Source organism: Cimex lectularius, unplaced genomic scaffold (genome assembly GCF_000648675.2).
Source record: "Cimex lectularius strain Harlan isolate CLEC.00 unplaced genomic scaffold, Clec_2.1 scaffold20, whole genome shotgun sequence".
Taxonomy (NCBI): Eukaryota; Metazoa; Arthropoda; class Insecta; order Hemiptera; family Cimicidae; genus Cimex; species Cimex lectularius.
Genome location: NW_019392641.1, coordinates 1,203,291 through 1,230,102, shown reverse-complemented (window position 1 = coordinate 1,230,102; position 26,812 = coordinate 1,203,291). Strand labels below are relative to the sequence as shown.

The 26,812-nt window shown below is 32.1% G+C and overlaps 4 protein-coding genes across 8 annotated transcripts in view; 3 read left to right on the top strand and 1 right to left on the bottom strand.

Annotated features, from left to right (window-relative positions):
* Window positions 1-12,668, top strand: part of LOC106661370 (zinc transporter foi) — an 18,086-nt gene extending 5,418 nt beyond the window's left edge. For both annotated transcript variants that reach the window (XM_014384695.2, XM_014384696.2), the window contains exons 2-15: window positions 374-470; window positions 1,890-2,049; window positions 2,104-2,288; window positions 3,360-3,406; window positions 3,478-3,664; window positions 3,721-3,890; window positions 3,953-4,138; window positions 4,203-4,335; window positions 6,967-7,064; window positions 7,193-7,290; window positions 10,765-10,982; window positions 11,051-11,238; window positions 11,301-11,458; window positions 11,594-12,668. In XM_014384695.2, the coding sequence (XP_014240181.1) occupies window positions 467-470; window positions 1,890-2,049; window positions 2,104-2,288; window positions 3,360-3,406; window positions 3,478-3,664; window positions 3,721-3,890; window positions 3,953-4,138; window positions 4,203-4,335; window positions 6,967-7,064; window positions 7,193-7,290; window positions 10,765-10,982; window positions 11,051-11,238; window positions 11,301-11,453 (1,827 nt within the window). In that variant the 5' untranslated portion in view covers window positions 374-466 and the 3' untranslated portion in view covers window positions 11,454-11,458; window positions 11,594-12,668. The remainder of the gene's footprint in view (window positions 1-373; window positions 471-1,889; window positions 2,050-2,103; window positions 2,289-3,359; window positions 3,407-3,477; window positions 3,665-3,720; window positions 3,891-3,952; window positions 4,139-4,202; window positions 4,336-6,966; window positions 7,065-7,192; window positions 7,291-10,764; window positions 10,983-11,050; window positions 11,239-11,300; window positions 11,459-11,593) is intronic.
* Window positions 11,932-26,812, bottom strand: part of LOC106661371 (selenocysteine lyase-like) — a 15,837-nt gene continuing 956 nt past the window's right edge. For 2 of the 3 annotated variants that reach the window (XM_014384698.2, XM_024229330.1), the window contains exons 2-9: window positions 19,007-19,245; window positions 18,815-18,950; window positions 18,609-18,753; window positions 15,419-15,557; window positions 15,227-15,350; window positions 13,203-13,297; window positions 12,971-13,145; window positions 11,932-12,916 (exon numbers count right to left, since the gene is read on the bottom strand). In XM_014384698.2, coding sequence (XP_014240184.1) covers window positions 12,786-12,916; window positions 12,971-13,145; window positions 13,203-13,297; window positions 15,227-15,350; window positions 15,419-15,557; window positions 18,609-18,753; window positions 18,815-18,950; window positions 19,007-19,219 — 1,158 coding nt within the window. In that variant the 5' untranslated portion in view covers window positions 19,220-19,245 and the 3' untranslated portion in view covers window positions 11,932-12,785. Of the gene's footprint in view, window positions 12,917-12,970; window positions 13,146-13,202; window positions 13,298-15,226; window positions 15,351-15,418; window positions 15,558-18,608; window positions 18,754-18,814; window positions 18,951-19,006; window positions 19,246-23,241; window positions 23,604-26,812 lie in introns of those variants that run through there. The other variant, XM_014384697.1, reaches the window with a different exon arrangement.
* LOC106661375 (ubiquitin-conjugating enzyme E2 N) lies at window positions 16,533-17,895 on the top strand. Its single transcript, XM_014384703.2, has one exon. It carries the CDS (start codon window positions 16,917-16,919, stop codon window positions 17,370-17,372), a length of 456 nt encoding a protein of 151 aa, XP_014240189.1. The 5' UTR covers window positions 16,533-16,916; the 3' UTR covers window positions 17,373-17,895.
* LOC106661373 (protein seele) lies at window positions 18,874-25,648 on the top strand. Of its 2 annotated transcripts, XM_014384702.2 has the most exons (6): window positions 18,874-18,961; window positions 22,173-22,610; window positions 22,695-22,925; window positions 24,924-25,039; window positions 25,097-25,303; window positions 25,371-25,608. In XM_014384702.2, the coding sequence occupies exons 3-6, from the start codon at window positions 22,835-22,837 to the stop codon at window positions 25,527-25,529; spliced, it is 573 nt and encodes a 190-aa protein (XP_014240188.1). In that variant the 5' UTR covers window positions 18,874-18,961; window positions 22,173-22,610; window positions 22,695-22,834; the 3' UTR covers window positions 25,530-25,608. The 2 variants fall into 2 exon arrangements, with proteins under 2 accessions (XP_014240188.1, XP_024085105.1); XM_024229337.1 differs by having other exon boundaries at window positions 22,173-22,925; window positions 25,371-25,648.

The following is a 26,812-nucleotide window of genomic DNA, read 5'->3' as shown; positions in this document are numbered from 1 at the left end:
ATTTTTGACTCATAATATATATGTGATCGTATTTTTTTTGCAAAAGAAAAATTGACTTCTCTTGTATCATGTAAACCTGCTTTAATTTTCAATATTATGGAATTTTAACTTATTTATCAGAATGTTTGTATAATTGAGCTTGTTTGTTGTTTGGAATATACTATGCTTCTTGATTTAAATAATTTAAAATTGAACTCACTGTACTTGTATCAGCAGTTATAATTTTAACTTCCATTGTGAGATTATCGATTTCACTTTTGATGTTCAATCTGGGGGAAAAAGATAAAACTTATTTTATTAAACTTATTTTTAAGCAAATTTAAATTTATGTTTAAATATGTATTTCCTTATTCTAAATATAATATTATTACAGCAGGCAAAAGTGAATAAGTGAGAAGCAGTCAGAATTGAAGTTTCAAATAGCCCAAGACCACAATTATCCCGACTGACCACAACAGCATCAATCATGTGTACGTATTGTTTTTATATTATATTACCTTGAGACTTCCTCTCCGATTTTAAACCTCACAACCTCCTTTATTGACATTTTGCTGTGTTCACCTCTTCTCTCCTTTTGACGTTTTAACGCTTGACTAACTAGCCAATTTTATATACGTTTAGTGTTAAATCCACAGGTGGAGTGGGGGATTTGTGTTATTTGTCAGGAAAGAATAGACTGCGCTATAAATTGTGAATCACTTTCAATTCCTTTGTTGAACTTAACCCAGTTTTATTCTTGATGCCTGTCCGAATAATAATTATTTAAGAGGCTTTGACATCAAACCAACCCACAGATTACAAATTAGCTTTATGCCCATGCGGATTTGATTATTATGTAATGATGACAGGTATTGAATAATGATTCGACTGTCGGTCAGAAGTTGAGCCTTTACATTAGAAGTGGTTTGAGTAGCTGTTCATGCAATCTCTGGTATTGATATTTGTCAAAATTTTAACGGGCTGACGGCATTCAGTTTTAGTGACCATCTGTTGAAATTCAATAATCAGGCATTATATAAAACAATTTATTTGTTAAAAGTAAAATTATCACATAACACTTCTACCAATAGAAATGATGAATAGTGGAGTGAGTGTGGTGTTCAATCCTTTTAAAAAGATAATTCCTACTCAATACGCCTTCAGTAAGGCACTCACTTCTACCAATTCATGACACTTTGTAAAATAGTAAAGAACAAACATTTATACAAAATCAATAATAATAATTGTACATATAACAAAATATTACAACTTATATTTATCTCTTGATGAACTGCTGAAGCAGCAATAGATCACTTATTGGGACCTTCTTCACTCGCAGGTTTGTTGAACCTCTCAAATAAGTGATCCAGTGCCAGTTCAGCATTAGTTCATCGACACCAACCCAGTATCAACTCTTATATTTATTTTACCTTTTATAACAAAAAATAAATAACAAAAAAGCTTTCACATAGCTACATTACATTCCAAGATATATATTTAACACTTAAAAAAAAAAAATAATAATAATAAAATTTTTTTTTTTTTTTAAATGTGGCAGTCGTTTGGGACATCTCAATCATATTTGTCATGTTAGTAGTTCTGGGTTCAAATCCCGGCATAGCCCTTGGAATTTAACATAAAAATAGTAAAGTGAGTGTTATGAGGCTTTTTATTACATGAATGGATTTATGCAAAAATAAGAAGTAAATTATAGGGAAAAAAATTAATTTGGTTTAAAAAAAGAAACCTATAAATTGTGGAGACAATTAGGATTAAGGAAATAAAATAATTTTCCCTAGCATAACTTTAAGTTCAACATAGAAATAAACTTCTACTTCTTTCAGAATTAGTATTGTTCAATTTTGTAGCATGGATATTATGCTATTATATCAGTTTGGTCTTAATTACAGGTATGGGGAGGGAGTTGGTAACGGCGTGTATCTTTTGTTTGCTGTGCACAACACACGCCCATTGCTCTTCTCACCATGATATCAACAATTCCCATTCAGTCAACGTCAAGTATAACGATGGCGGAGGCGGCAAGTTGGTCCCAGTCTCACACCTTGCAAGGTAAAGTGTATGATTCAATTCTCAAACTAGAATACTGAAACGGTATGTTTCCAGCGTCAAGCCGAGACATGTAAGGGAGGTGAAGCCCACAACCAGTCTCACGGGCATCTCAAATGAAGACTACACACACTTTGTCTTCTACACATTCGGCAATGGGGAAATCCTGACTAGAGGAGGATTTGAAAAGCTCCTGGATTCTCTTAGGCTCTCGATCAGCCAGGATACAACAATAAAACAAAGTATTTTGATATATTGTTTATTTTCTCGATTATTCAATTGAATAACTTTAGCTAAAAGGTCCATTTTGAATAATTAAGTCATTATGTATTGCTCATTTATTTCATTTTATTACAAAAATCATTAATTTCTGTAACTCACAATGTTTTTCATTCATTATTAATAATGAAAGAACAATTTTTCATAGTACAATGTGAAAATAATCATAGAAAACCGTTATTTTTATAATTTTAATTTGTTCGGGTGTATTTTTTTTAAACAGAAACTACTTTTTCTTCTAAAAAAAAAATCATGTTAGAAAACAGTACAAATGGGGAAGATCAGTTGCTATGAATTCTTGAAAATATAGTGTGTAGCAGCCAGAAAGTCAATTATTTGACGGTCAAGTACAAAATATTTTATACAGATCAAAATAATTAATTGAAAAATAGTAGTAGTCATAAGTTTGATTGATTTTTTAGGTTGTTTTCAGTAATTTGTAGATTCTATGAATAAACATAAACATGAACAGGTAAAAGAGTTATGAAATTTTGGATTATACATGTAGAAATATATCAATGATAAATGTTTTATTAATGGCATATCTACTGAATTTAGAAATTAATTATTCCTAATGTATAGTTGGGGAAAACTATTTTATTTTATATTAGTTCTATTTTTAGCTGTTTCACGCCTAAAAAGATAATTATAAGTAGGACTTTTTTATTGTTATAAGTTGGAATTTTAGTAAATATAATTATAATAATTTCTAATATTGTAGTTTAATCCTGTTTCGCAGATTTTGTCCATTAGATTATGATTCATCCATTAGATGTTTCGATTTTGACAAAATGTTGAAATAAGTTTAATAGACAAAACCAGCGAGTATAGATTTGCCAAGATTGATCAAAGATAATCAAATATGTTCATTACCTTGTAGATGCAATAAAATTTCCCTAAATAAATTAGTTTATTATCATTATTAGATTTTAATTAATAATAAATGGGCTTTTCTTTCCTTTTGTTCTCAAAAGACTGCATTTTATTATTTAGTTACAATTATTTTATAAAGTATTGATTTCTCTAATGTTTAGATGAGACAACAAATAAAAGGATATCGAAGAATTCAACAACAAAATTAGTAAGCTTTGGTCAACTGATATTTTATTTTTTATACAAATAATTGTTTTACTTTTTTTTTTGTCCTAAAAGGAGTGTGGTAAGCTGTTGCCAGAAAACAAGAATGAGATATCCCAAGTTGATTACAGGGAGCTATGTCCTAGAATTCTGTACCAACTGATGCCAGAGGAAACTGGCGGTTGTTTTCACAGGCCGACCCACAAGCATTCGCACCATCAGCATGAAGATAAATTTGATGATTCTGGCTCGACTGCTGCAGGTAAGGGATATATAATTATTACAGTTTGTTTTGAAACTGAAAGAGATTGTTTTCAGCATGGGTGTATGCTAGTATTAGTGTCGTCTTAATTAGTCTTTGCGGTTTGCTGGCTGTAGCTGTGATACCATTAATGCAGATGTCTCTGTACCAAGGGCTCTTGCAGTTCCTCGTAGCACTCGCAGTTGGCACTCTCTGTGGTGATGCTCTTCTCCATTTGTTGCCACATGTAAGTTTTCATTATTTGTACGTCTATTTCCTAATTAGAAAACTAATTTCATGGGTGTGTAGGCTATGATGACATCGCACCCACATCATCATGCTCATGGCCAAGGAAGCGAGGAAGAAGTGGATCAACATGAAATAAACTTGTGGAGAGGATTAGTTGCAGCACTGTCCATTGTGTTTTTCTATTTCATGGAAAAATGTCTTTCATTAGTTACTGAGTGGAAGAAAAAATACCAAAGAAAAACCAAGGTAGTGGTTTTTTTGTAATTTTTTATTTTTATTTGCTTCTTTAACTGGTTTTGTTGTTTGATAGACTAACACCAAAGTGAGGGTTATGATTGAAGATCATGGTAACGAGGAGGCAGAGGCTCGTGTAGGTGAAAAATTATGTAAACATAAATACAGTTCATATCCTTACTGTTATGGAGAAATAACAAGCAGTACCGGTAAGTCTGATTTTTTTGTTTATTTAAAATATCCCCACTTTAAAATTGGTTCTGTAAGCTCAAATGATAATATAAAGACATAAGAAGGGGAAAATAATTAATTTTTGTTGGTTACAACAATCGTTTCTCTATACCAGAGAAGAAACTTGATATTTCTTGTGAAATATGGTAGGTATGAATTTTTCAAATCGCCATTCAAACTAACTTCATTAATCATGTAATAAAATGTATATAATAAAAACATCTATCATTAGTTACATTACAAGACATTAAGAAACTGTATACATAAATAAAATGAGAGAGAGAGAGAGAAACAGAAGTTGGAGAAGAATAAATTTATTTTCAAATATTATTTTTAAATGATATTTATTATTAGTTAAAAAATAAGATAATGAAAGTTCTACTAAGTTCATAATTTAACACATCAATCAAAACTAAAGAATTGATCAGAAAGCCATGTGATAGACTTTTGACTGAATGACTTTTTTTAAAGTACTTTTACATGTTAAAATTAACACTAATTTGTTAAAATGCAACTTAATCCATGGTATATAGTCTCCATTTATAATTTTCTGACATCTTTCAGATAATAATTGTACAGTATCATCATCTTAGGAGGGAGGGGGTCAACAAATTTTGGCATTAAAAATTATTATTTACTTAATCCATGTTAGCATCTATGGTTAGTTAATTAATTATTCTTTTTAATGGGCGAGATTAAAAAGATAGTGTCACGAGCAGGATTTGAACCTACGACCTTCGGCTCAATAAGCCGCTGCTCTGATCACTTGAGCTATCGTGACTTCAATCCACTCAGACATCATCTCCTCATCTCAACCTGCAACTTTTCGAATTTTCCCTCTTTTTGCAATATTTCAAATGTTGCATAGTCAGGATTCAACTCTCAGCAACATAGGAAGTGGGGTGCTGTTAGCAAAGTAATTACTTCTTTAATAATTATCATATTAACACATATATGTTTAACGGTCATAATTGACCATATTAATTTCACTTAATTAATCTTTTTATCATAATGTCTTGGTTAAGATGAAAAAAAAAAATTTGTGCATAGTGTAATGTGCATTGTGTAGCATAATGGCAGATTTGAAATGTTGAGCATTCGATGTGCTCGATTTAAAAATTAAAATTTACACAAATCAAACGCATCTACGAATGGATTAATTCAAATATACAGAAGGTCCTCCTATTCGGTGGAATTACTTAAACATAGGCAGAACTGTGTGGCTTCTTTCTACGAAACGATACGTCGCAAAAAGTGCACTCAAAAGTTGAAAATCAAACTTAAATTTTAAAAACCTTTGGTGAAAAGTCATGTTTTTTTATGTTCATGTTTTCTTTTTCTTGACTTCTGTTCAATATTTTGAAATGCTTGTTTTTTTTAATTTAAAAAGAACTTAAAACTAACGGATTTATATAGTGCTTTTTTGTAAGTAAAATACAGGCCCTAAGAGGGGGAAAAAAACAAAAGGAATGATGAATGTTAGTTAAGTGGTCATCATTGAATGATGACAATTAAGAGCAGATTTTTATGAAATATTTAATGTCGTGTAAAAAATTAAAATAATATAAAATTAATATAAAATTTATAAAATATAATTAAAAAATAATATAAAATGAAAATAAAAAGTTTAAATTAATCCGTTCTTGAGAAAAAGTAACACCAATTCAGGTAATTGTTTAATACGCGTTTTCAGACAGTATTAATGCTGAACAACAACAAAATTAGCAACACTGTAATTTTTGGTGCTTCACAAGAAAGCCACCAATAAAATGGGATCAATCGCGTTGTGAATGAGTTATTAGTTTAAGATATTAAATCAAAATGGAAGGATTAGGAAGAAGAATCCGAAAATGGGTTGATCCCCCTCCTTAATAGCTTTGATTAATCCATATATTTTTTCTAAAACGTATCTAACGGAAAAAACCAGAGAAAATGGACCCAGGATTATTGGGAGTGAATGATACAGAAAACAAATAATTGCAACTAATTATTCACTAACGAAGGTTGATTTTTCTCTAATATTTACATATAATGTCAATTATAAACTTTATTCATACACATACCACCAAATTACCTTTGGGTTTCATGCTTATAAATGGTTCATTTAGCTCTTCCTCACTGAAGATAAATCATTGATCCCCCTCCCCAAAAAAAGCAAAGTGCACACAGATACATGTTAAAATAAATTGGCTGTGAGTTGGTTATTTTCAACTAAAAGCCTCAAGTTGGCCTTCAAAAAAAAACGGCCAGATTACCAACAACCTTTATACGTATGCACATCTGTATTTGTTTGACTGGCACTCTTTCTTTTACTAAAAGTAGAAAATTAATGAGTGAAATTTTATGTAACTGTAAACTTTAGTCTATTGTCTTGAAATATTGCTCAAGGCCAAAAATCTGACAACTATCTGATCAATCTAATATTGTATGTTATTAGCACGAATAATTAAAAATCTTATAAGCTTGAGGAAAATAAAACTACATGTTACATTTATTGTTGCTTTTTCCTATTAATCAAAGTTGTTTTATTGTTTTGTGCACTCTCAGAGCTGTGAGATGTACGCTGAAGGAATTTCATTTGTATAAAATGACTAGGGTTGTTTTATTAGATGGTCATCGAGTTGGAGGTGAGTCGGAAATTAATAACATCAGCAAGATGAGAGATGAAAATGGGACAGCCAAAATTCAGGAAGTTGGCGTTCAAGAGGTAAGCCTAAAAAGATTACTTGAATCCAAATAAGACACATTAAAAAAAAAAATAATAATAACAGTATACATTTCTTAATTATATTAATAGCATTATTTTTAGTTTTCTGATTTTCCTTGCAATTTCAGGATGTAGATACACACAAAGAAGATGCGCCTGGTTCTGAAAAACAACTCTTGGAGACGCCAAGCGATGTGCACAGTGACTACACGACTATAATCTTGAGGTGAGATTCAAAGAGAAAACAATATGATTGCATTTACGGTTTTGATGAGCGAAGTTTTCTAATAGCTTACAGTTGCTTTTATGATAGTGTCCTGCATATGAGTCAAACTGAAATAATTTTATTGCTTAGGACAGAACGAGATTAGTTCTTTGGCAGCTCATCAACTGTGATTATATAATCTCTTAATTTTGATGTGAGTAAAAAAAATATTGTGGACGTGTGGATCACAGCCACACAGAACTGGCTAGATGGTGAATTCTGGGAATTGTTCTAGGACATTAGACACTGATTTCAATAGGGTTGTTCGTTTAATTTCAAATTTAATAGGCTTGATTAAAACAGGAAAACTTGTCTTGAAAAGTTAGTTATAAAAAAGCAGACTTCATTTTTTCTGTTCATTTTGATGATGGTCATTATGTTTAATGTTAATTTCAATTTATTGATTTTAACTTACAATTTGATGGGCTGGTTAGAAAAAATTCATACTGTATTGAATAAGGGTTGTACAAGTCTTGCACGGTTCTTTTCTATTGTACTTAAGTGGAGCACAAGTATAAAGAGATGGTCTTACAAATGTTTTGCTACTTAACTAAAGCCTTTTCAATGATTTTGTTGAGTGTGGTTAAAAAAAAAAAAGATAGAATTAAAAATAAAATAAATGGCGTGGTCTATGGAGTACCTCAGTATGAAATCAATTTTGTTGCTGGGTGTGTATTTGTGTGCGTTTTATTTGATTGCATCTAAATAAAAATTATTTTGGCACTTTTTTTCTTACAAACTAGTTAAATGTGCAGTAATTTAGGTTTAAGTAAAAAAAAGGCAGATGAAAACAGTGTATCAACAAAGTCAAGGATGATATTTAACAAAAATAAGGCAGATATTTCCCATATTTTATTATTATCGGGTTGTCCGGAAAATAATGCAGGATTTTAAGTTTTCATTAAAAAAAATCTATATAAAATATTCTGTTTACGTTTACAGGATTACTCATTTGTATGAATGTCAACACTTATTAATCCTCTTCCAAATGATATTGTTTGTTTACCTCTGTAGCATTCCGCTACTTGGAAATAATTCAGTCATCCTTATAATGTCAAAGCGAGAATTTCGTACGATTTTCTTTTACGAGTTTAAACTCGGCCGAAGCGGAGCCCAAACGGCTAGAAACATTAACCAAGTCTGGGGCGAGGGTTGTGTTAATGAGTGCACTGTGCAAAGGTGGTTTAAAAAATTTCGGGAGGGAGATTTCAGCCTTGAAGATGAAGAAGGTCGTGGAAGGCCTTCCTCTCTTAATGATGATGTTCTGCGATCAGTGGTGGAAGAAAACCCCAAAACAACTGTTCGAGAACTTGCAGAGCAACTCAAAGTCAGTAAAACGACCGTCGCTGACCACCTCAAGGCGATTGGAAAAGTGAAAAAACTCGAAAATTGGGTTCCACACTCATTAAACGATCGCCAAAAAAATCAGCGCTTTGATGTTTGTGCATCACTTCTTTGTCGAAACAAAAATGACCCATTTCTGGCCAGAATTGTTACATGTGACGAAAAGTGGATTCTCTACGATAACACTAGACGTTCTGGACAGTGGCTCGACAAAGGAGAAGCTCCAATACATTTTCCAAAGCCCCCAACTCATCAAAAAAAGGTAATGGTTACGGTATGGTGGGCTTCATTTGGTTTAATACACTACAGCTTCTTAAATCCTGGCGAAACCATCAATGCTGAATCATACTGTAACCAAATTAATACCATGCATCAGAAATTGGCAGTAATGAAGCCCTCTTTGGTCAATCGGAAAGGGCCCATTTTGTTGCATGACAACGCTCGACCACATGTGTCACGTGTAACGTCACAAAAATTATTGGAGCTTGGCTATGAAACTTTGCCTCACCCACCCTACTATCCGGACCTCTCGCCTACTGACTACCATTTTTTTAGACACCTGGACCACTACTTACAACACATAATATTCAAAAATCAAACGGAACTGGAAAATGCATTTATTGACTTTATCAATTCTAAAAATTCTGAATTCTACTCAGACGGAATTAATAAGTTACCAACACGTTGGGAGAAATGTATTGAGAGTATGGGAAATTATTTTGATTAAAGAACATTGCTTTAAAGTAACTAGTTTCTTTTTTTTTGTTTAATACCAAAATCCTGCATTATTTTCCGGACAACCCAATATTTTTTCTATTCGAATAATTAATATATACAGATTTTTTTAAATATATATTTTTTCTGATCAGTTCTCCAATACTGTAACCACTTGAGCTACCAACTTAACTTTGAGACTTCAATCTCCCATATCATAAAATTCTCATCTCGATTTCCCTTTTTTTAAAATAACGATTGTACTGTGTAGAGTGGTTAGAGCATCAGAGAATTGATCCGAAGATCGTGAGTTTGAATCTTGCCTCTGACACAAATTTTTCATTTCGTAAAATTGTGTATAATTAATTGAGTATATAATAATAAAAAAAATGGTATTTCAAAAAAGGTTTTCAGTTGTATGTTCGAATGATGAAATAAAGTAAAGCATTTAGAAATCCCAAAAAAGTGCAGAATCACATTTTTTTATTCTTTAATTATTCAAAGTTTAAAATTGTATTACTTATTTGCAAATTTATGACAAGAAGAGTGAAACTTAAAAACCCCAACTTAAACAAGAAGTGGAAAGCTTTAAATTAAAATGTGAGAATCACCTCTCGGTGGGATCTGAAAATACTGAGACCTGGTGGTGTGTCTCACCTCTATGTGAACTAAAAATACTGGTTCAAGGGGCTTGTTATCAGATGTGATAGGAAAGTACTCTTGTAGGGAGCTTTCTCTCAGTGTAATTTGAATTTTTTTTCTTTTAACATTGTCGTTAAAGAAGTTTAAAAGCATTATTGTAAAGGTTTTACTTCTTGATGTGATCTGAAATTCTGACTCGTTTGGGGATCCAACTTCCTGGTGTGATTGAAAGTGAAAGTGATCTTGTAAGAGTTGCACCTCTTGACGCGATCTGAGTTTGTGGGTCTCACCTGTAGATGTGATCTGAAAGTACTCTTACTTTTAAAGGACTCCTTTCTTGTGTTTTCTGAAACCATTCACACATTTGAAAACTGCGCAGTTAACATGTTTAGTAGTATAATCTTGCTAAGCTTTAAAAATTATTGAGTTCAATCTGCTGCCTTTTTTAACCAACATTGTAGTTAGAAATTTTTATGAATTGCGTAACAAAAATCTTGAGTGATTAAGGGTGAGGTAAACTTAATTGTTATTACATTTATAAAAATTAAAATTAAAAGGGATCATGTGTATTTTTGAAAACTATTTTTCTGTTTTCTTAAAAATAATGAATATGTTAAAGTGAACAGTAAATTAATAAATTTCCAATTGGTCAACTCACATAATTAATTTGCATGACAATTTTTAATATTGCATAAAGCTAAAATTTTCTAAGATTTTTAAAACTTTATTGGTTAGGGAACATGAGACCAGGCACCATGGGCATGCACACACTCACGGCCATGTCCACTCAGCACCCGAATCCCTCGGCTCTGTGGCATGGATGGTCGTCATGGGCGATGGTATCCATAACTTGACAGATGGGCTTGCAATCGGCGCAGCGTTTGCTGCGAACATTGGTGGCGGAGTGTCGACAGCTGTAGCTGTTTTCTGCCATGAGTTGCCCCATGAAATCGGTAATATCCATCTCAAATTTTTAATCTTGTTGATTACTAATAGCAGGATTGTTTTTTCCCCCTAATAGGTGATTTTGCGGTGCTTTTGAAAGCTGGGATGTCAGCTAAGCAGGCCGTTTTCTACAACATGCTCTCTTCATTTTTGTGCTTTTTCGGAATGTCTATCGGCATAGTATTAGGTCACAATGACCATGTTAAATTGTGGGTCTTTTCTGCCGCTGCAGGAATGTTCCTTTACATTGCATTAGTTGATATGGTACACACTAACATGAAATATTAATTTACAATAATAGCCTTAATGTTAATTTCTGCTGGCAGATTCCTGAGTTGACTAGTAGCCATTCAAAAGAGGGTGGATCTCTTTGCCAATGTCTTCTGCAGCTTGTAGGACTCCTTACTGGAATTGGAATAATGTTGCTGATTGCACATTATGAAAGTAATTTAATGACGTCTTTCCAGAACAAATTTTAATATGAGTAAGTGTTCTTATAGTTTTTTTTTTTTCTTGTTGTTTACCAGTGGCTCTTGACAAGCTTCTTGTTTTTTAATAGACACCACTGAAGTACTGCAATTAATAAAAGCAATTACCTTTAAAAAAAAAATTATTTCAGGTGGTGAATTAAAGATCGGGGAACAAGTAAAAGGATATTTCATGCTCAAAGCATCACACGTTGAAAACAACTGTACAGACTTGAGACAAATGATGACCAAATGTTTATGTAGATGGGGAATTTTCCAAAACCAATTATTATGACTTGTTAATTTTATAGGATGTACATATTAACAATGCAATTGTTTCAAAGCTTTGTTCATGCCCGGTGGCTGTATGCCTAATGCTTATATATATATACTTTTTTTTATCAAAAGAAAATAATCAAACTCAACTTCTGCCTACACTTCTTTTCTTTTTGTCATTCTTTCATTTTTTTAAATATATATTTTTTTAATGTTTTTTTTTGTTTTTTTGTTCAGAAACAAACAGTTGTGACATCACAACAACAACCGTTTTTTGTATATATTAATCTTTTAACTAGGGGGAATTTTTGTTTTTTCATAAAATGCATTCCTCATACATATGGAATATATAATAAATGTCTCATAAATATAAAACTGTTTATACTTAAAAATATAATGTATAAACTTGTAAACATTTCATTTTACGTTTCCAAAAATTAATTTTTAGTCGTTTGTATATATTTTAATTAAATGAAAGAAACATTGTCCCAAACACATTGTCGGGCACAAGTACTGATTTTTGTTTACTCGATTGTTTCCTGTTTGATTATCAGTTATTTTTATAGAATAATTTTTAATGGTATAGGATATACAGATCTGTAAAAAGAAAATTCTGTGTGTATTCTACTTAATTTTTATTATTATGTACTTAAAGAATTGTATATTTTTTCATGGCTTTAGTGCTTTCACATTTTTCTAAGAAAAAAGGTTTAATAAAATGTATAAAAAAAACTACTTATGTTGTAAAAAGTATAATTTCTAAATTTTTACTAAATTCAAAAAAAGAAAGGTCACTCGGAATGTCGTAAAAGAACTGAAATGTCATTAATTTATTTGTTTTAGGTATTCATTAATTGGTTGCTACATCTTTGCTTTAACCAAATCTTTTTTGATTAATTAAAAATAATTTTATGAATGTTTAAAAAAAATAATAAATTCGATAATAAATTGCCTAGATTTTTTGAGAAAGAAACTACCAGGACTTCTCTATTAACGCATGACATCCCCCCACCTCAAAAACGTACACATACAGTAAAATCTGTACAAGCAGGCACAGTATCAGACTTTTTAAATAGCTTTGAGAGCTTGTAAAAAGTCATACACACAATATTCAATATCATCCTTTGTAGTTTCTCTTCCAATGGAAAGCCTAACAGTTCCAAGAGCGTCTTCGTGCGTCAACACTTGCAAAAGAATTCCTTAAAAATAAAAAAGTGAAAAAATGTATTAGAAAAAAAATCATTATAATATACCTGAAGGTTTTTCCTGGTTAGCATGGCATGCTGCACCTGTACTGGCTATTACAAGTTTACATCGTTTTAAAACTTCCCTTCCGCTTCTACCAATGAAGCATAGGCTGATTGTATTTGGAAGTCTCTCTTTTATGTCAATAAAATTAACTTTCGCTTCACATTCCAAGAAAGATTCCTATTTTAATGGTTTAATATTAAATTTTGATTCATTGTAAATAATATATTTTTACACCTGTATTCTTTTTTCGAAATATTTTCTTATGTATAATTGTTGGGTCTCATATAACAATATATTTTCAGAGACAATTCTTGCTGCTTCCCCTAATCCTATAAACAGAAATGACAAAGATATTAAATAAATTATTATTTTAATGGAATGGTATAATTGTTGTTTTCAGCTTATTAAAACCTCAGCCTGCTATTTTTTTTTTTTTTCAGATTATAATTCTTATAATTGCACAAACTTACACTGATTATATCCCATGTCACTACAATTATGTAAGTTAAATGTATAGAAAAAAAATGTTTAAATTGGTTTCAGTATAAGTTTATATTGTATAATAAATGCCCAATTTATCATAAAAATTTGAATGTTCTATCTTAATTATCAGTTATCCTTCGTACATTTGACCAACTCATTGTCATTATTTTTAATATCTAGATATAAAAATAAAATAATAGAGAAAATAAGGAAAATCACAAGGTATAGTACCAGGTAACCAGAAAAGTTCTTGCATTTGTTTGTTATTCTTTCAATAACATTATTCAACATTTCTATTAAATAAGAGGATTAGATGTTTACATCACTTAATACCAAGGGATAATCCAATAGTTCACAAAGAAAAAGTGTTTTGAGCAAGTTCAGAGTAAATTATAAAATATTTTCCTTCTTGTGGCTTCACCCTGGTGATGAACCAATAAGTGAGCACACTGCCCAAAAATGGTCCAAAAAGTTTGCTTCTGGAAAGGAGGGGTTCAACCAGCCTGGTTGAACTGTCACGAATGGTGACAAATTGAGGGAAGCTATCAAATTTAATTTGAGTCAAACGTGTTAGGAGCTTGCCAGAGTGAAACCATTGCTCTAGCTTACATTGACTTGGGGAGACGGAAGGCTGAGAAATGTATTCCTCAGAAATTGACTGACAGTAATACGCTTCAGCGTATAAACATTTTACTTCTTTTGCTTTCATGGCTCAAAGTATACTTATTTACTGGATTGTCACATGTGATGAAAAATGGACCTTGTTCAATAACACCAGAAGGTCAATCGTACCATTGGCTGGTCACCAAATGACCCAGCAGCCTCCATTTATGCTAAAACTGAGTATTCACTAACATAAGGTGATACTTTGTGTTTGGTGGAGTACGGCAGGCATTATGCCAACTGCAATGAGTATCTCTTGTCCTGTCCTAGAAACAACCTGCTCTCGTTAAAAGAAAAGGTTTTTCACCAGAACAATGTGAGACCTCACACAGCCAGATCAACAAAGGATGTGATATAATAAAGCTGGGTTGGGAAGACCCACACCCTCCATACTCCTCTTAGGCCTATCTGACTTTCACGATTTCTTTGCAATGGACAATCATATGTGCAATTAGGAGTTTAATAGTCACCAACAGCCAGAAAAAATAAATCCTGGGACCCAAATCTAGTTTATAAGAAGGGCATAAATTATTAACTTGGGATTAACTTGTTGGGAAAAGATTATAGATGCTGAAGGAAAAATAAAATATTTCTAAATTAATTTTAATTGTGACAATAATTATTAAACCCTCTAAACCAGCACGGACTTTTCTGGTTACCTGGTATAAAGAAATGAGATTCCTCCTGTACAGAAGGGCACTTCTGGGTGTCAATGGTTACGGATCTTTCTCAATTTAAATTATAAAAAAAAAAAGAATTTTTATTTTTCTCTTAATTGTTAATAATACATTTTAAATATTGTTAGTAAAATTTTACTTAATGTACGGAAATAAAAGTAGTTGCTAGAAAGTTTAAATTTCCAACAGTTAAATTGAACTAAAAAAATTAAATTTTTGTTTATGTTCTTAAAAATGAATTTATGTTCATAATTTTCCTGCAGCAAGCAAATTAAGTATTCTATCAAAAGCTATTTTTATTGTTCCTCTGATCTTCCTTGCCTGCTTATTTTTGCGGGTTTAGCCAGACACCATTATTTTGTTAATAAATATATAGCAAGATGATCTTCAATTGATAAAACCAGCAAATTTTTTTTACAAATAAAAGTTTCATACCTGCAATACACATTGTGTTTTCGGTGCCAGACCTTAATCCTTTCTCTTGTCCACCACCAAACACCAGGGGTTTTAGAGGACATCCTGTTCTTTGGTATACACATCCGATTCTTGGACCATAAAACTTTAAAATATAAAAGTCTATGTTAACTTCATTGTCTGACATGAGTATTTTTTTAAGAGATAGCAAACCTTATGCCCAACCACTGTCATATAATCCACACCAAGAGTATTTACATTAACGGGAATTTTCCCTATTGCCTGTGCTGCATCAGTATGAAGGAATATCTTGCCTAATGTATTTCGCCTTGTATTTATAAATTTCAGTTCTCTGAAACCAAACAATATAAACATCCTCCATTGTAAATTATAAAACTAATCAAAATGTGTCTCAATTAAGTATTTAATCCACCATCCACCAGCAACTCCCATATCATACATTTATGCTTTTAATACATTCACACGTTCTCAAAACTTGCAAAAATCAGCACAGTGGAAGCAGACAGGAGGGTTCATCAAGGATTATTTATCGAACTTATAATAAATATCCAGTTATATCCAGCTTTTCAATTAATTAAGGTTTTTAGTTGAGATAAAAATTTATTAATTAATTGAAAAGAATTTATTTGGTCAAGCGGGCCATGAAACCTAATAAAACTAGGAAAGAACATTCTACTTGAAACAAATTTAGACCATAAAGCATAAATTAAATAGTATTTGCAACATTGCACCAATCATATCCCAAGCCTTCAACACTCCTCTAAAACTTTAGCCTTATTTTTCAGAATTGCAAGGTAAGACTTCCCCAGGAAGTATATTATGCTTCCTCGCTGGCTTGTTTCAAGTCCAGGGCATCCAAGTTTTTAACAACGACATGGATCCATCTTCCTTTTTTTCCCATTTACTTTTACCTTTTTTCTCTTTTGCTTTTCTTCCATAATGTGGTTTCATCATGTTACTTTTATTATTATTTTACTATGTTATAAAATTAAATTTATTTCTAATATATCTAATATGTAAGGGGGCATAAAGCCCTATTTATACCTTTAAAATAAGTAAATATATCCTTGTTGTGAGTTTGAAAAAAAGCTTATTTCTTTGAACAATTCGGTGAATAACGCTTAGGGACCTAATTAGACAGCTATCGGTTTATGTATAGACTATTTAGCTTTATATTTAATCGAATGCTAAATATTTCAGGAATGTGAGTCTGGTAAGAGAATTCAATTTGAAAAATTGCGGACTAAAGGCTTGTGGGATGTCGATTTGAAAATGGACACGATATATCCTGTAAGGCCGCAATACAAAGGAATTGTTTCGTTCTCTTTTTAAGCCGGTTTAGAAGTTCACCAAAAGTTTAAGCCTTTCTTTCAAGTCCAAATCGAAAAGTGTAAAGTCAAAACTTGAGTGAGCGATTGGAGCAGGGAGCCGTTTGAAGAAGGCAGGGCCAGGGAGTCCATCTTTACTCGATTCGGCAACAGTTGTTAACCTTACCGTTGTTCGAGTCGGATTGTAAAACAAGGGGAATAAAAGTTCGGCTGTTAATTAAAATAAGTGAGCCGGGTGCGCGTGTGTGTCCTGAAGAAGTGAATCAGGTCGCGAAGAGACGGGAAAAGGCGATCCTCGCGTATTCGAGCCTTTTTGGAGAGGAGGATCCACCAGGAGAAAAGAGGGCGTTCGAAGTGTCGAAATGGTCTCTCTTCCGAGGAGAATAATAAAAGAGACGCAGCGCCTCCTCCAGGAGCCGGTGCCCGGGATCAGTGCTGTCCCGGACGACAGCAACGCCCGCTATTTCCACGTTATCGTCACCGGGCCGGACGACTCGCCGTTCGAGGGCGGCCTCTTCAAGTTGGAGCTCTTCCTCCCCGAAGACTACCCCATGTCGGCGCCCAAGGTGCGCTTCGTCACGAAGATCTACCACCCGAACATAGACAGGCTCGGCAGGATTTGCCTAGACATCCTTAAGGACAAGTGGAGCCCCGCTCTGCAGATCCGCACGGTCTTGCTCTCGATTCAGGCTCTCCTCAGCGCCCCCAACCCGGACGACCCTCTGGCCAACGACGTCGCTGAGTTGTGGAAGGTCGACGAAGCCGAAGCCATACGCAACGCAAAGGAATGGACTCGCCGCTATGCCATGGAAAACTAATACATCTCTTACAACAACAACAAATCAATCGAAAAATCACTTCAAAACAGAAGAGGACATTCATTATTATACATAATGTGATATACATAATATAATTATATATTTATACCGTACATTAAATTTACTCCCCTTCCTCTGCAGCATAAATACCCCATGAAAACCAATAGCCAACCATGAAAAGATCTCTTCTTGAAAACACTTCTATACGAGAGTGAGTTAGCAAAGTCGAGTTCTCATATTTTGTTCTTTTTTTTAGCTCACGGCATACTTTGCATACACAGTAGTACGGTGTGCACTTGAAAAAATGGAAACTCGTCCCAGAATTGTGCGATTGGATGCCGTTATTATTATAATTAACATTATGATATATATTTTTTTTGAGCCAAACAATTTTCGTAAAAGTAGAACATACGTTTGTTGTATTTAAAATATCAATGTGTGAAAGAAATTTTATCCAGGAAAAATTGATATACGAGGAAATGTGTACGATATGCATTCTCAGAAATATAATTTGTTATCGTAATCCTGTTTATTATTATGAATGATCCCATTCCTTTATAGATCGTGCCATACGAATCCTGATGAGTGGAGCTTTTTTCAGAAGGAAACTTTATTTTAATGAATTACATCATTTTCATTTTCACTGATTAACCCTCTACTTGCAATTTATCGTGCCAAGGAGTTTTTATTTTCTAATCGATATTTGTGACATGCTCAGATAACGTTTTAATCATTCTGGGTTTTAATCATACAGCATTAGATAAAAACTAAAAATGGGGCATGGTTAGTAAATTATACAGTCTCCAATGATTAAGTTGTTGTAGCTGTAGTGGAAGTCTAGTGAGATTTACTTTTTTTTTTTTAACAAAAACATTTCTAGTCTAAAATTATAAAAACATTTAATCAAATTACTAGGTCATCGAGGGATCAGATTGACTATTTTAAAAGCTCTATTGTGACATTCATTGAACTTGAACGCTATTATGTAAGTTTTTTTTATGCTTTCAAGGTTGGTCAAGCGAGAAAACATTGAAAAGTGATTCTATGTGTAGTAAATCCCACAAGAATTATAACTTTGCAATAGATTATAACTGTGATACATTTTAATAGGCTTAATTTAGTTAGTGTTTTACATATTTATTTCAGTTATAGTCATTTTTTTTGGCTGATTTGTGTGTTTAGTACGTTTCTGTCTATTTTTAACTAATTTAGTTGTATAACTGATAATTGACTTACCTTCCAATTTCAGCTACAGGAAAAATAATTCCAGTTTCATTATTAGCTAACATAATTGTAATTAGGCAGGTTCTATCAATAATTGCTTCTAGAATTTTACAAGATGAAACAGTTCCACTTTTGTTCAACCCTACATGCGTAAGATCTATTAAAAAAAAATAAAAAAATAAATTCTGAATTACTTTTATTTGTTACAGTTAACAAACCGATTTCTCCTTTATCTTTAAGGTGCTGAAGGAGTGCACGTGTTGCATCGTGTTCGACAGTAGTTGTTATTACATGTGGTTTTACTCCTAGCTGGTGAAACTCATCAACAGTGCTTCTTATGATCATGTTGCTTGCCTGGAAATAATGTAATAATAATTTCTAATTTATTGTTGTAGAGTATGGTAACTCACTTCAGTCCCACCAGAAGTGAATATAATTTCTTCATCCTCTGCGCCAAGCATATTTGCCACTTGCTGTCTCGATTTGTCAATAACTGCTCTGGCTTGTCGTCCCAATTCAGAATCTGAGCTTGGGTTGGCCCAGTTGCTGACCATCACCTTGGACATTACTTTTACAACTTGCTCGTCTAATGGAGTCGTCGAGTTGTAATCGAGATAAATCATATTTTGTCACAGTTGATGAGGAAAATCTAAACAATAACAACAGTTTTTTTATTATATATATTTTTTAATTTGTTGTTAGATCATCTCTGATTATCTTGGTCTGTACATTCCTAGTTGGAAACGTTTCAGCATTTCACCTCTTCATTACATGACACAATAATAAGCAGGCCAGGATGTCGGAAATAGTTACGCCATAGATTCATCACTACTTTTAACAATTTTTTACCAATGCTATCCATAGTTTTAAGCATTTCAAAAAATTAGATCTTTAACTGATTGTTAAATATTAAGAAACCTGGCAATAAATGTGCAGATGACGAGGTGAAAGCCAGGACAGCCCACACTCCATACTTCAATATCCTAATATGACCCATTGGTGCTAAACGAACAATAGAGAAGGTGGTTTAAATAAAAGTTGGCCGCATCAGTGGACTTGGTCATCCAAGAAACTTTTCCATATGGGGAGTATGATTGTAAGTAGCACCCAGAGAGTCTAAACGGCAGGATCATTCTAACAACTCAATAAATTTAACAATTTATTTCCTGCTTTTGTTCTTAATAAAACAAGAACAAAACTAGGTAATAAGTTACATTTTAATTATTCTTTCTTATATAAGGTCTTGGTTGAGATGAAAACGTTAATCTCACAAGCGGGACTCAACCCACAACCTTCAGCTCGATACACCACTGTTCTAACTTTTTCATCTCATCTAGATAAAAAAAATAATTAATTGAAATAATTAATACAGTCAATTATGATCGCTAAACATATATGGTTACATTTTAATGTGATTTATAATTTTTATGTAGTGCAGTTGAGTTGAAAAGATTAGAGTCATGAGTGGGACTCGAACCCATGACCTTCGGCTCAATACGATGCTGCTCTAACTTCTTGAGCTATCACTACTTCGGTACCCCTGAGACACTAACTAATCATCTCAACCTACAACTTGAGACAATCTACAACTCAAATTCTCCTCTTTTTGCCTTATATTCAAATTACATGTAATTGTTTTGGATTCTTGGCAAACTTGAAGTGGCCATGAGGAGCTGTTAGTGAAGCAACATTAATCTTTTCATCTCACCAACGCTTTACATAAAAATTTTGAATCACTTTCAATAATTGCTCTGGTTCAGCAGTAGGACTAATAAAAACCAATTCAATTCTTATCTATCACTAAATGATTTTATGGTGTTTTGATGAATTGTTATTATCATAATTAATGATAAAATCTCATGATTTCTGATTTCATTTAATTTGGTTTGCATTATAATAAGTATATTATAAGAAATATATCAATAAAAATGCATGCAGTTTGAAATAAACAACATTTTTGTTTTGTTGGAATAATTAATCTTTTGGAGCAAGGGGTGTAAAAAAAAAAAAAAAAAAAAAAAAATACAGGGGCCACAGCTGCGGGGTCTATAAGTAAGAGTCTAATACGCTGATTACTTGGTTACTACAGTACTTAATAAGTAGATTAATTTTATCAGCAATATAATTTTCACAGTGTAACAAAATTAAGTAAATGAGCTTTTGTGAGTTTTATCCATATTGTTTAATCAAAATTTAGGACATATAGCTACTTAAAAATAATAATATTAATAATGTTTTATTTAACTATAAATTAATACAATACAAAAAAAAGCATTAATAATAACAACTATATTAATCCATATATGTTTAGTGGTCATAATTGACCATATTAATTATTTCAATTAATTATTCTTTTCACTCAACCAAGACCTTAAATAAAAAGAATAATTAATTGAATTAATGATAACAATGGACTACTCTGTTTTGTCAAGTATAAGCATTACTTAATGAGGATACTTTTATGCAAAAAGAAGTCATTGGATCTGAAAACCATTTTAGCCACCTAACTCTTTGTAAATTCTTAAACTATACTCACTAGCAAGAAGTAGGTCAAATGAAAATATCTGCACAAATGTTTTCTGCAGTTGGACTAGTTGGATTTAGAGAATGCTTTCTTTTTTGAAGAAAAGTAGGAATTTTCACATGTAGTTTAATTTTTATTCATAACATACAACCTTTTTTTAAACATATTTGAAGTATATCGTGTTTCAGTGGCCCTGAATTTAAACGCTGAGGCTCTTATAGTGATCAGTCACTGGGTCAACATCTCAATAATGTCCCTTTATATATAGATTTCACAACTAATGATTTTCTGGAGTCTATGTGGACTCCAGAACTCATATTTTTTGTCTCATAAATTTGCCCTGAGGAAGGTGAAATATATATACCAAAAGCTTGGCAAACTTATAAAAGTTTTGTTCATTAAACCACATCCCTAATCTACATCTATAATTAACAACTGCTGGTCAATAACTACATCTGTACTGACAATGCATTTTGTAAATGAGATATTTTCTGCTATTCTTACCGACACTGTTACATTCTTTTAACCAGGGCCTTTAATGCATTTTTAGTGTCAGAGGGTTGAATAGCGGTGGTTAAGTTGGAGGCTGGGATGTCCTGGACGCCTATGTCCACCAAATCCAAGATTAAAGAAAAGAAAACTACAATAATATTTATTAATCTGTGTTTTTTAGTGTCCTGCTTAACTAAATTGATTACATAATTTTTATATAAACTTTTATAACCTCTGGCTCATGACACTAATTTTTCATCGCAACCACACTTCATATAAAAATTATAAAATCAATTTCAACATTATTTATATTTCTCAAGAGAAAAGCCGACATATCTGATAACTGTTCCAAATGACTGTTTGTCGTTTGTTAACTTATTTATTTATCAAAGAGCTACAGATTGATTTATTTCTACATAAATATTTGTCATGTCAAAAATGGTTTGACCAATAAAGATGTATCTAATGCTGATCAGTAAACATGAAGGGAACAAAGAGCAATTTTATTGTCTAAAAGACTGAAGTGAATGTAGTAAGCTAATAAATGTTATTTATTTCAGGGGATGAAGTAACACAGTTATTTGGACTTAAGGAATTTGGCCTGAGATTAAAAATAAGTACTGTCTTGAAGGAGAAAAAAAGGATAATAAAAAAGAAGACCATGTTATTTATTCTTGTCGTTCTAGTTTTATAATTGTGTCTGAGAGTTCCCCACGTCGTCACAGGAAAGTTCATCTCTATTTTATTGTCGTGAAACCTAAACAATTGTGTTTTTATTTGAAACAAAATACCCGTAGTGCCGTTCACTAAAGGTAAACGCGATAGATTCCGGGGGGAAGAGAAGAAACAAGTAGGGCAGCCGGTCATGGTCCAGTTGGAAAATCGGGACTCGGCCGGCGTCAACAAATTTTGACTTTTTCTCGTTGGTAGGAGCAAAAAAAAATTAATTTCGGAACCTCAGGTGATTCGTAACAAAATTCAAAATCATTTTTGAACAGATGAATTTGGCTCTATAGGCATCATAATATCATACAGATCGTCTGTTTACCATTTTGTTTTTTATTTATGTATGCCACCCACAGGCCAATAAGACCTCAAAACGTGTACTTTGAATTTTTATCAGGGGCACGCAATAGGAAATTAGACATCAGCACCCGTCCACCGTTCGATTGTATAGCCTGTGAATAAAAAATAGTAAAAAAAAAAAAAAAGCAAGAAAAGGATGCAATTCTCTTTCCAGTTAATTGTTGCTCTTGCTTTCCCATTTTTTATAACCGGACAGAGGATCAATGTGAAGGAGCTCAAATGTCTAGGTAAGTGCACACTATTAAATTTTAAATTTACTTCAAAAATATAAATATATAAAATAACAAAATAACGATAACAAAATTTAAATTATCAGTTCGCTTTTTCACATATTCTGTATGGACCACACTCAAAACAGAAAATAAAATCCATCCTTCTTTGTATTACAAAACATATGTTTTAGATTTTATTTATTCCACATTTTGTCAACACCTACATTTATAAAATATTTATTTCAGAAGGGTACCCAGTTTTGCTAGGAACGTGCTTTAAAAAATCATCATGTAAATTTGCATATAGATACCTATAACCTACTTGGTTTACCTTAAACAATAATCGTTGATTTTTTTTTTTGTACCGGTTATTCTCGATTTACCGTAGTGAGAAAAAATTTCTTGTTCACACGCCGATTTGAATTTTCTGTTTTACGAACTTTTATCTTTTTATTTAGGACGAGCTATAAATGTGTATAAAAAAAACTATTTGGCGCTGTTACCGATGCCGTTTATACTTTTCCCTCGTATTTTCGAAATCTTTTGAAACCAAGCTTGCCTACATAATTATTTTTAAACGTTTCCCACGAATTGTTAAAAAAACTGGCATTAGTATTTAAGCAATTTTAAACACTCAACGTAGTATATAGCAGTTTTGTGGAATAAATATGTAAAAAGTGCTTGGTTTCAGATTGTCTCATTTGCAATAGTAGCCATACACAATTGCAAACAAAATAAAATCAAAGAAAATTTTTTTATTTGACCAACCCTCTATCTCAAACTATTCCAGTATTTAAAGATTTGTAGAAGATTGAAGGTTTAAAAGGTAAAAGGGTGCTTATTATCATACCAAAAACTACAATTAATGCAAAGGGATCTGGGTTAAAGTGACAAAATTTCTGCCCTGAATTTCCAAGAACATACCTTGCAAGTGAATAGAAATATGCTGAATGATGACAATGACAAACTTTAAAAATTTCATTAGTCAGACTCTTACAAACCACTATTATGGACGGATCTAAAATGAACAAGGTGTTAGTGTAGGGTGAAATTGACAAAATTTGTTGTTAGCATAATCCCTTAATTTTCTAAGTGTAAATTCATGTAACAGTACAGAAATGCATAGAAAGATGAACAGCCAATACAGACTCAGAAGTTGTTTATATCTCCATGCTGGTCTGCTGTCTAACATATCTCCATCCGGCAAAAAGTAAAAAAGTAGGGACTATAAATATAATATAAAATATAATATAAAATATAATATAAAATATAATATAAAATATAATATAAAATATATTATATATATAGGGGAATATAAAAGTACAAACCAAATTAAAGAAAATCTTATTTTTGACAAACTCATAGAATCTCAAACATTCAAGTGTCCAAAATTTAAAAGGAAAGTTATCAAGGTACCCAGGTAAAATGATAAAATTTCCACCGCAGGACACATCCCCTTAAACTGCCAAGAATATATTTATCCAATCAAACAGAAATATGCTGAAAGGTGAACTGACTCCTAAAATAAATTTAAAAAATTTTATTTGTCACACCCTTAACAACCATTATTGAAATCGGAGACTTTCAGGAGTAAACAAGTTCAAAATTTAAAATGGTAGTCATGATATAGATCATGAATAGCTCAAAAATGGGCAAGGTGTGAGTACAGAGATAAAATTACAAAATTCAGGCATTATGCTCTTCTTTACTCCAAGCTAGTCTGGTGTTTAACATATCTCCAATAGTTGGAAAAAAAACACCTAGCTGACAAACTTGAAATATCATTCATTAAAACCCATAGAAAATATTTAGGAATATGAAAGTCCAAAATTAAAAAGGGGAGGCAGTATGGGGCATAAATTGATATAAATGCAGTAAGAAATGGGGGTAGTAAAAAATTACAAATTTGCTACTTGGAAGAACCCCTGGGACACGACTGATTTTGCACTGAGGCGAATTTTATGTATTATGTTGGCTATTTTCTATGTAACTAAAATTTATTATAACTAATAGTTTGCAAGCGTGTGGTTGAAGAAATGGAGAAGGCCGTGGACAAAGTTGACCCAAAGAAGAGGGTCGAGGTCGGAACTTACAGGCTAGATCACAAAGGAGACCAAAGCCAAAGAACAGTAAGTTCAAAAACAAGCTGTATTTAAAAAAAATAAGCTGATTTATTTTTGTATCAGGTTGAACTGAGAAAGTCGGAAGTTTATCTGACCGAACTGATGGAGAAAATCTGCAATAAAATGGACGATTATGTCCGAGCCAGGTCTAAGGCAACGGGTCAGCTCCATGTCATCCCACTCATTACTGAAGATGGCCAAATGAACTCACTTATCGGTGAGCTGGACATAATTCAAGATTCAGACTTAAACAAGAGTCTGAAGTTTTATGTAAGTGTTTGCATTTTAATTTTATTAATTGACATTTTTTTCTATTGAATATTACTTTTGTTTTCAGTGTGAAAATATATTAGAAGAAAATGAAGATGGTTTTATAAAAACCTTTGCCAACATGAGTGAAAATCTTGACATAACTCTCTGCTCAAATGTCGCAGGGTTGTGCAATGAAAAGGTACAAGATGAATACAAATTTGAAGATAGTCATGAAGAACTTTAATGAAACTTTTGAAGGTAGTTGTTTTGTTGCCGTTGGTTCGTGGGTTTTATGTGTCAATTCATACAATGTGATCCGATTGAATTTTCATTCTTTTACAATAAAAGTTTATTTTTGTTAAATTGTTTACACCATAATGGTATTTATTTTACCCTTAATAAACTAACAACAGTACCTTTTATAACGGAATAAAATAATAGCTTCAAATTCAACAAGAGTAAAATAATGAACCTGCTCATTCATTACATTATTTTTAAGCTAATTTTTAAACAAAAATTTGAGATAAAAAAGTCATGTGATAGATGGGATTTGAAGTCACATTATTTGTTCAGATGGTTAGAGTATCAGGGTACAGTACCAGAGACTTTGGGCTTGAATCCCATATGCTCATTATTATTATTAAAAAANAAAAAAAAAATCAATCAATTTGAGATTATTGTAACAATTGTGTATAAGGATTCATTTAATGAGTTTTTTAAAACAATCTGGGCGTATGAACTAAATCAATGTCTAAGTGTTGGATATATTGTCATTAGTGTGAAGTGGTTAAAAAAATGTTTATCTACTTAATTGTTTTTTTGAGATAAAATATATTCATCTTGTTCAAGGCTGGGTTTGCTGCTGATCGCTCGTTACAAAATATTACAAAATTTGTATTTTAAAATATAAATTTTCTTCTTCGATTATGAACATATTTGCATTTCTACAAATCATAAACAAGAAACTTTTTATTTTTATTTCAAGAGGAAAATTACACAGAAGTCGTTAGTGTTTTGTTCTCATAAAGCTAACAAAAAAGCAAATTGCTTTGGAAAAATTTTCACAATAAATCAAATACGCCGATACAACCTTTTTGATTTTACAAACTAATAAAAAGGACAGTGCAAAATAACACACAGACAAATCACAAAAAATAGCAAACTGCTGAAAAGTGACTGACAACCAAGACAAACCCACAAATTATACCAAAAGCAGGTCAGAAGAAATCAGTCAGATGGGACGGAAATAGGAGCCAAGTATTTTAAATAAATAATCAAAGGTTCTTTATAACAACTGAAATGCCTACTGGAAATAGGACTATATAGAAATCTACGAAATATGCGAGAAAGAAGAATCGTCACATTCTCTTCAGTTGTGAAGCCACTTAGCTGTATGTGACAATCTATAGATGAACCCCAAATCAGAACTCATTAGTGTACTTTTGTGTTTTAAAAGGTGAAAATAGTTTATTGGTTTGAAGTTTGTACTTAAAGTTTATTCTTTATGGATGTGAATGGATAGAGGTT

What these genes read in the sequence shown, in the direction of transcription:
- LOC106661375 (XM_014384703.2), top strand. Translation starts at nt 16,917, where the DNA reads ATGGTCTCTCTTCCGAGGAGAATAATAAAAGAGACGCAGCGCCTCCTC.
- LOC106661373 (XM_024229337.1), top strand. Translation starts at nt 22,835, where the DNA reads ATGCAATTCTCTTTCCAGTTAATTGTTGCTCTTGCTTTCCCATTTTTT. An exon ending in GAAGGAGCTCAAATGTCTAG is followed by an intron (nt 22,926 to 24,923) that starts GTAAGTGCACAC and finishes TATAACTAATAG; the next exon opens with TTTGCAAGCGTGTGGTTGAA. An exon ending in ACAAGAGTCTGAAGTTTTAT is followed by an intron (nt 25,304 to 25,370) that starts GTAAGTGTTTGC and finishes TTTTGTTTTCAG; the next exon opens with TGTGAAAATATATTAGAAGA.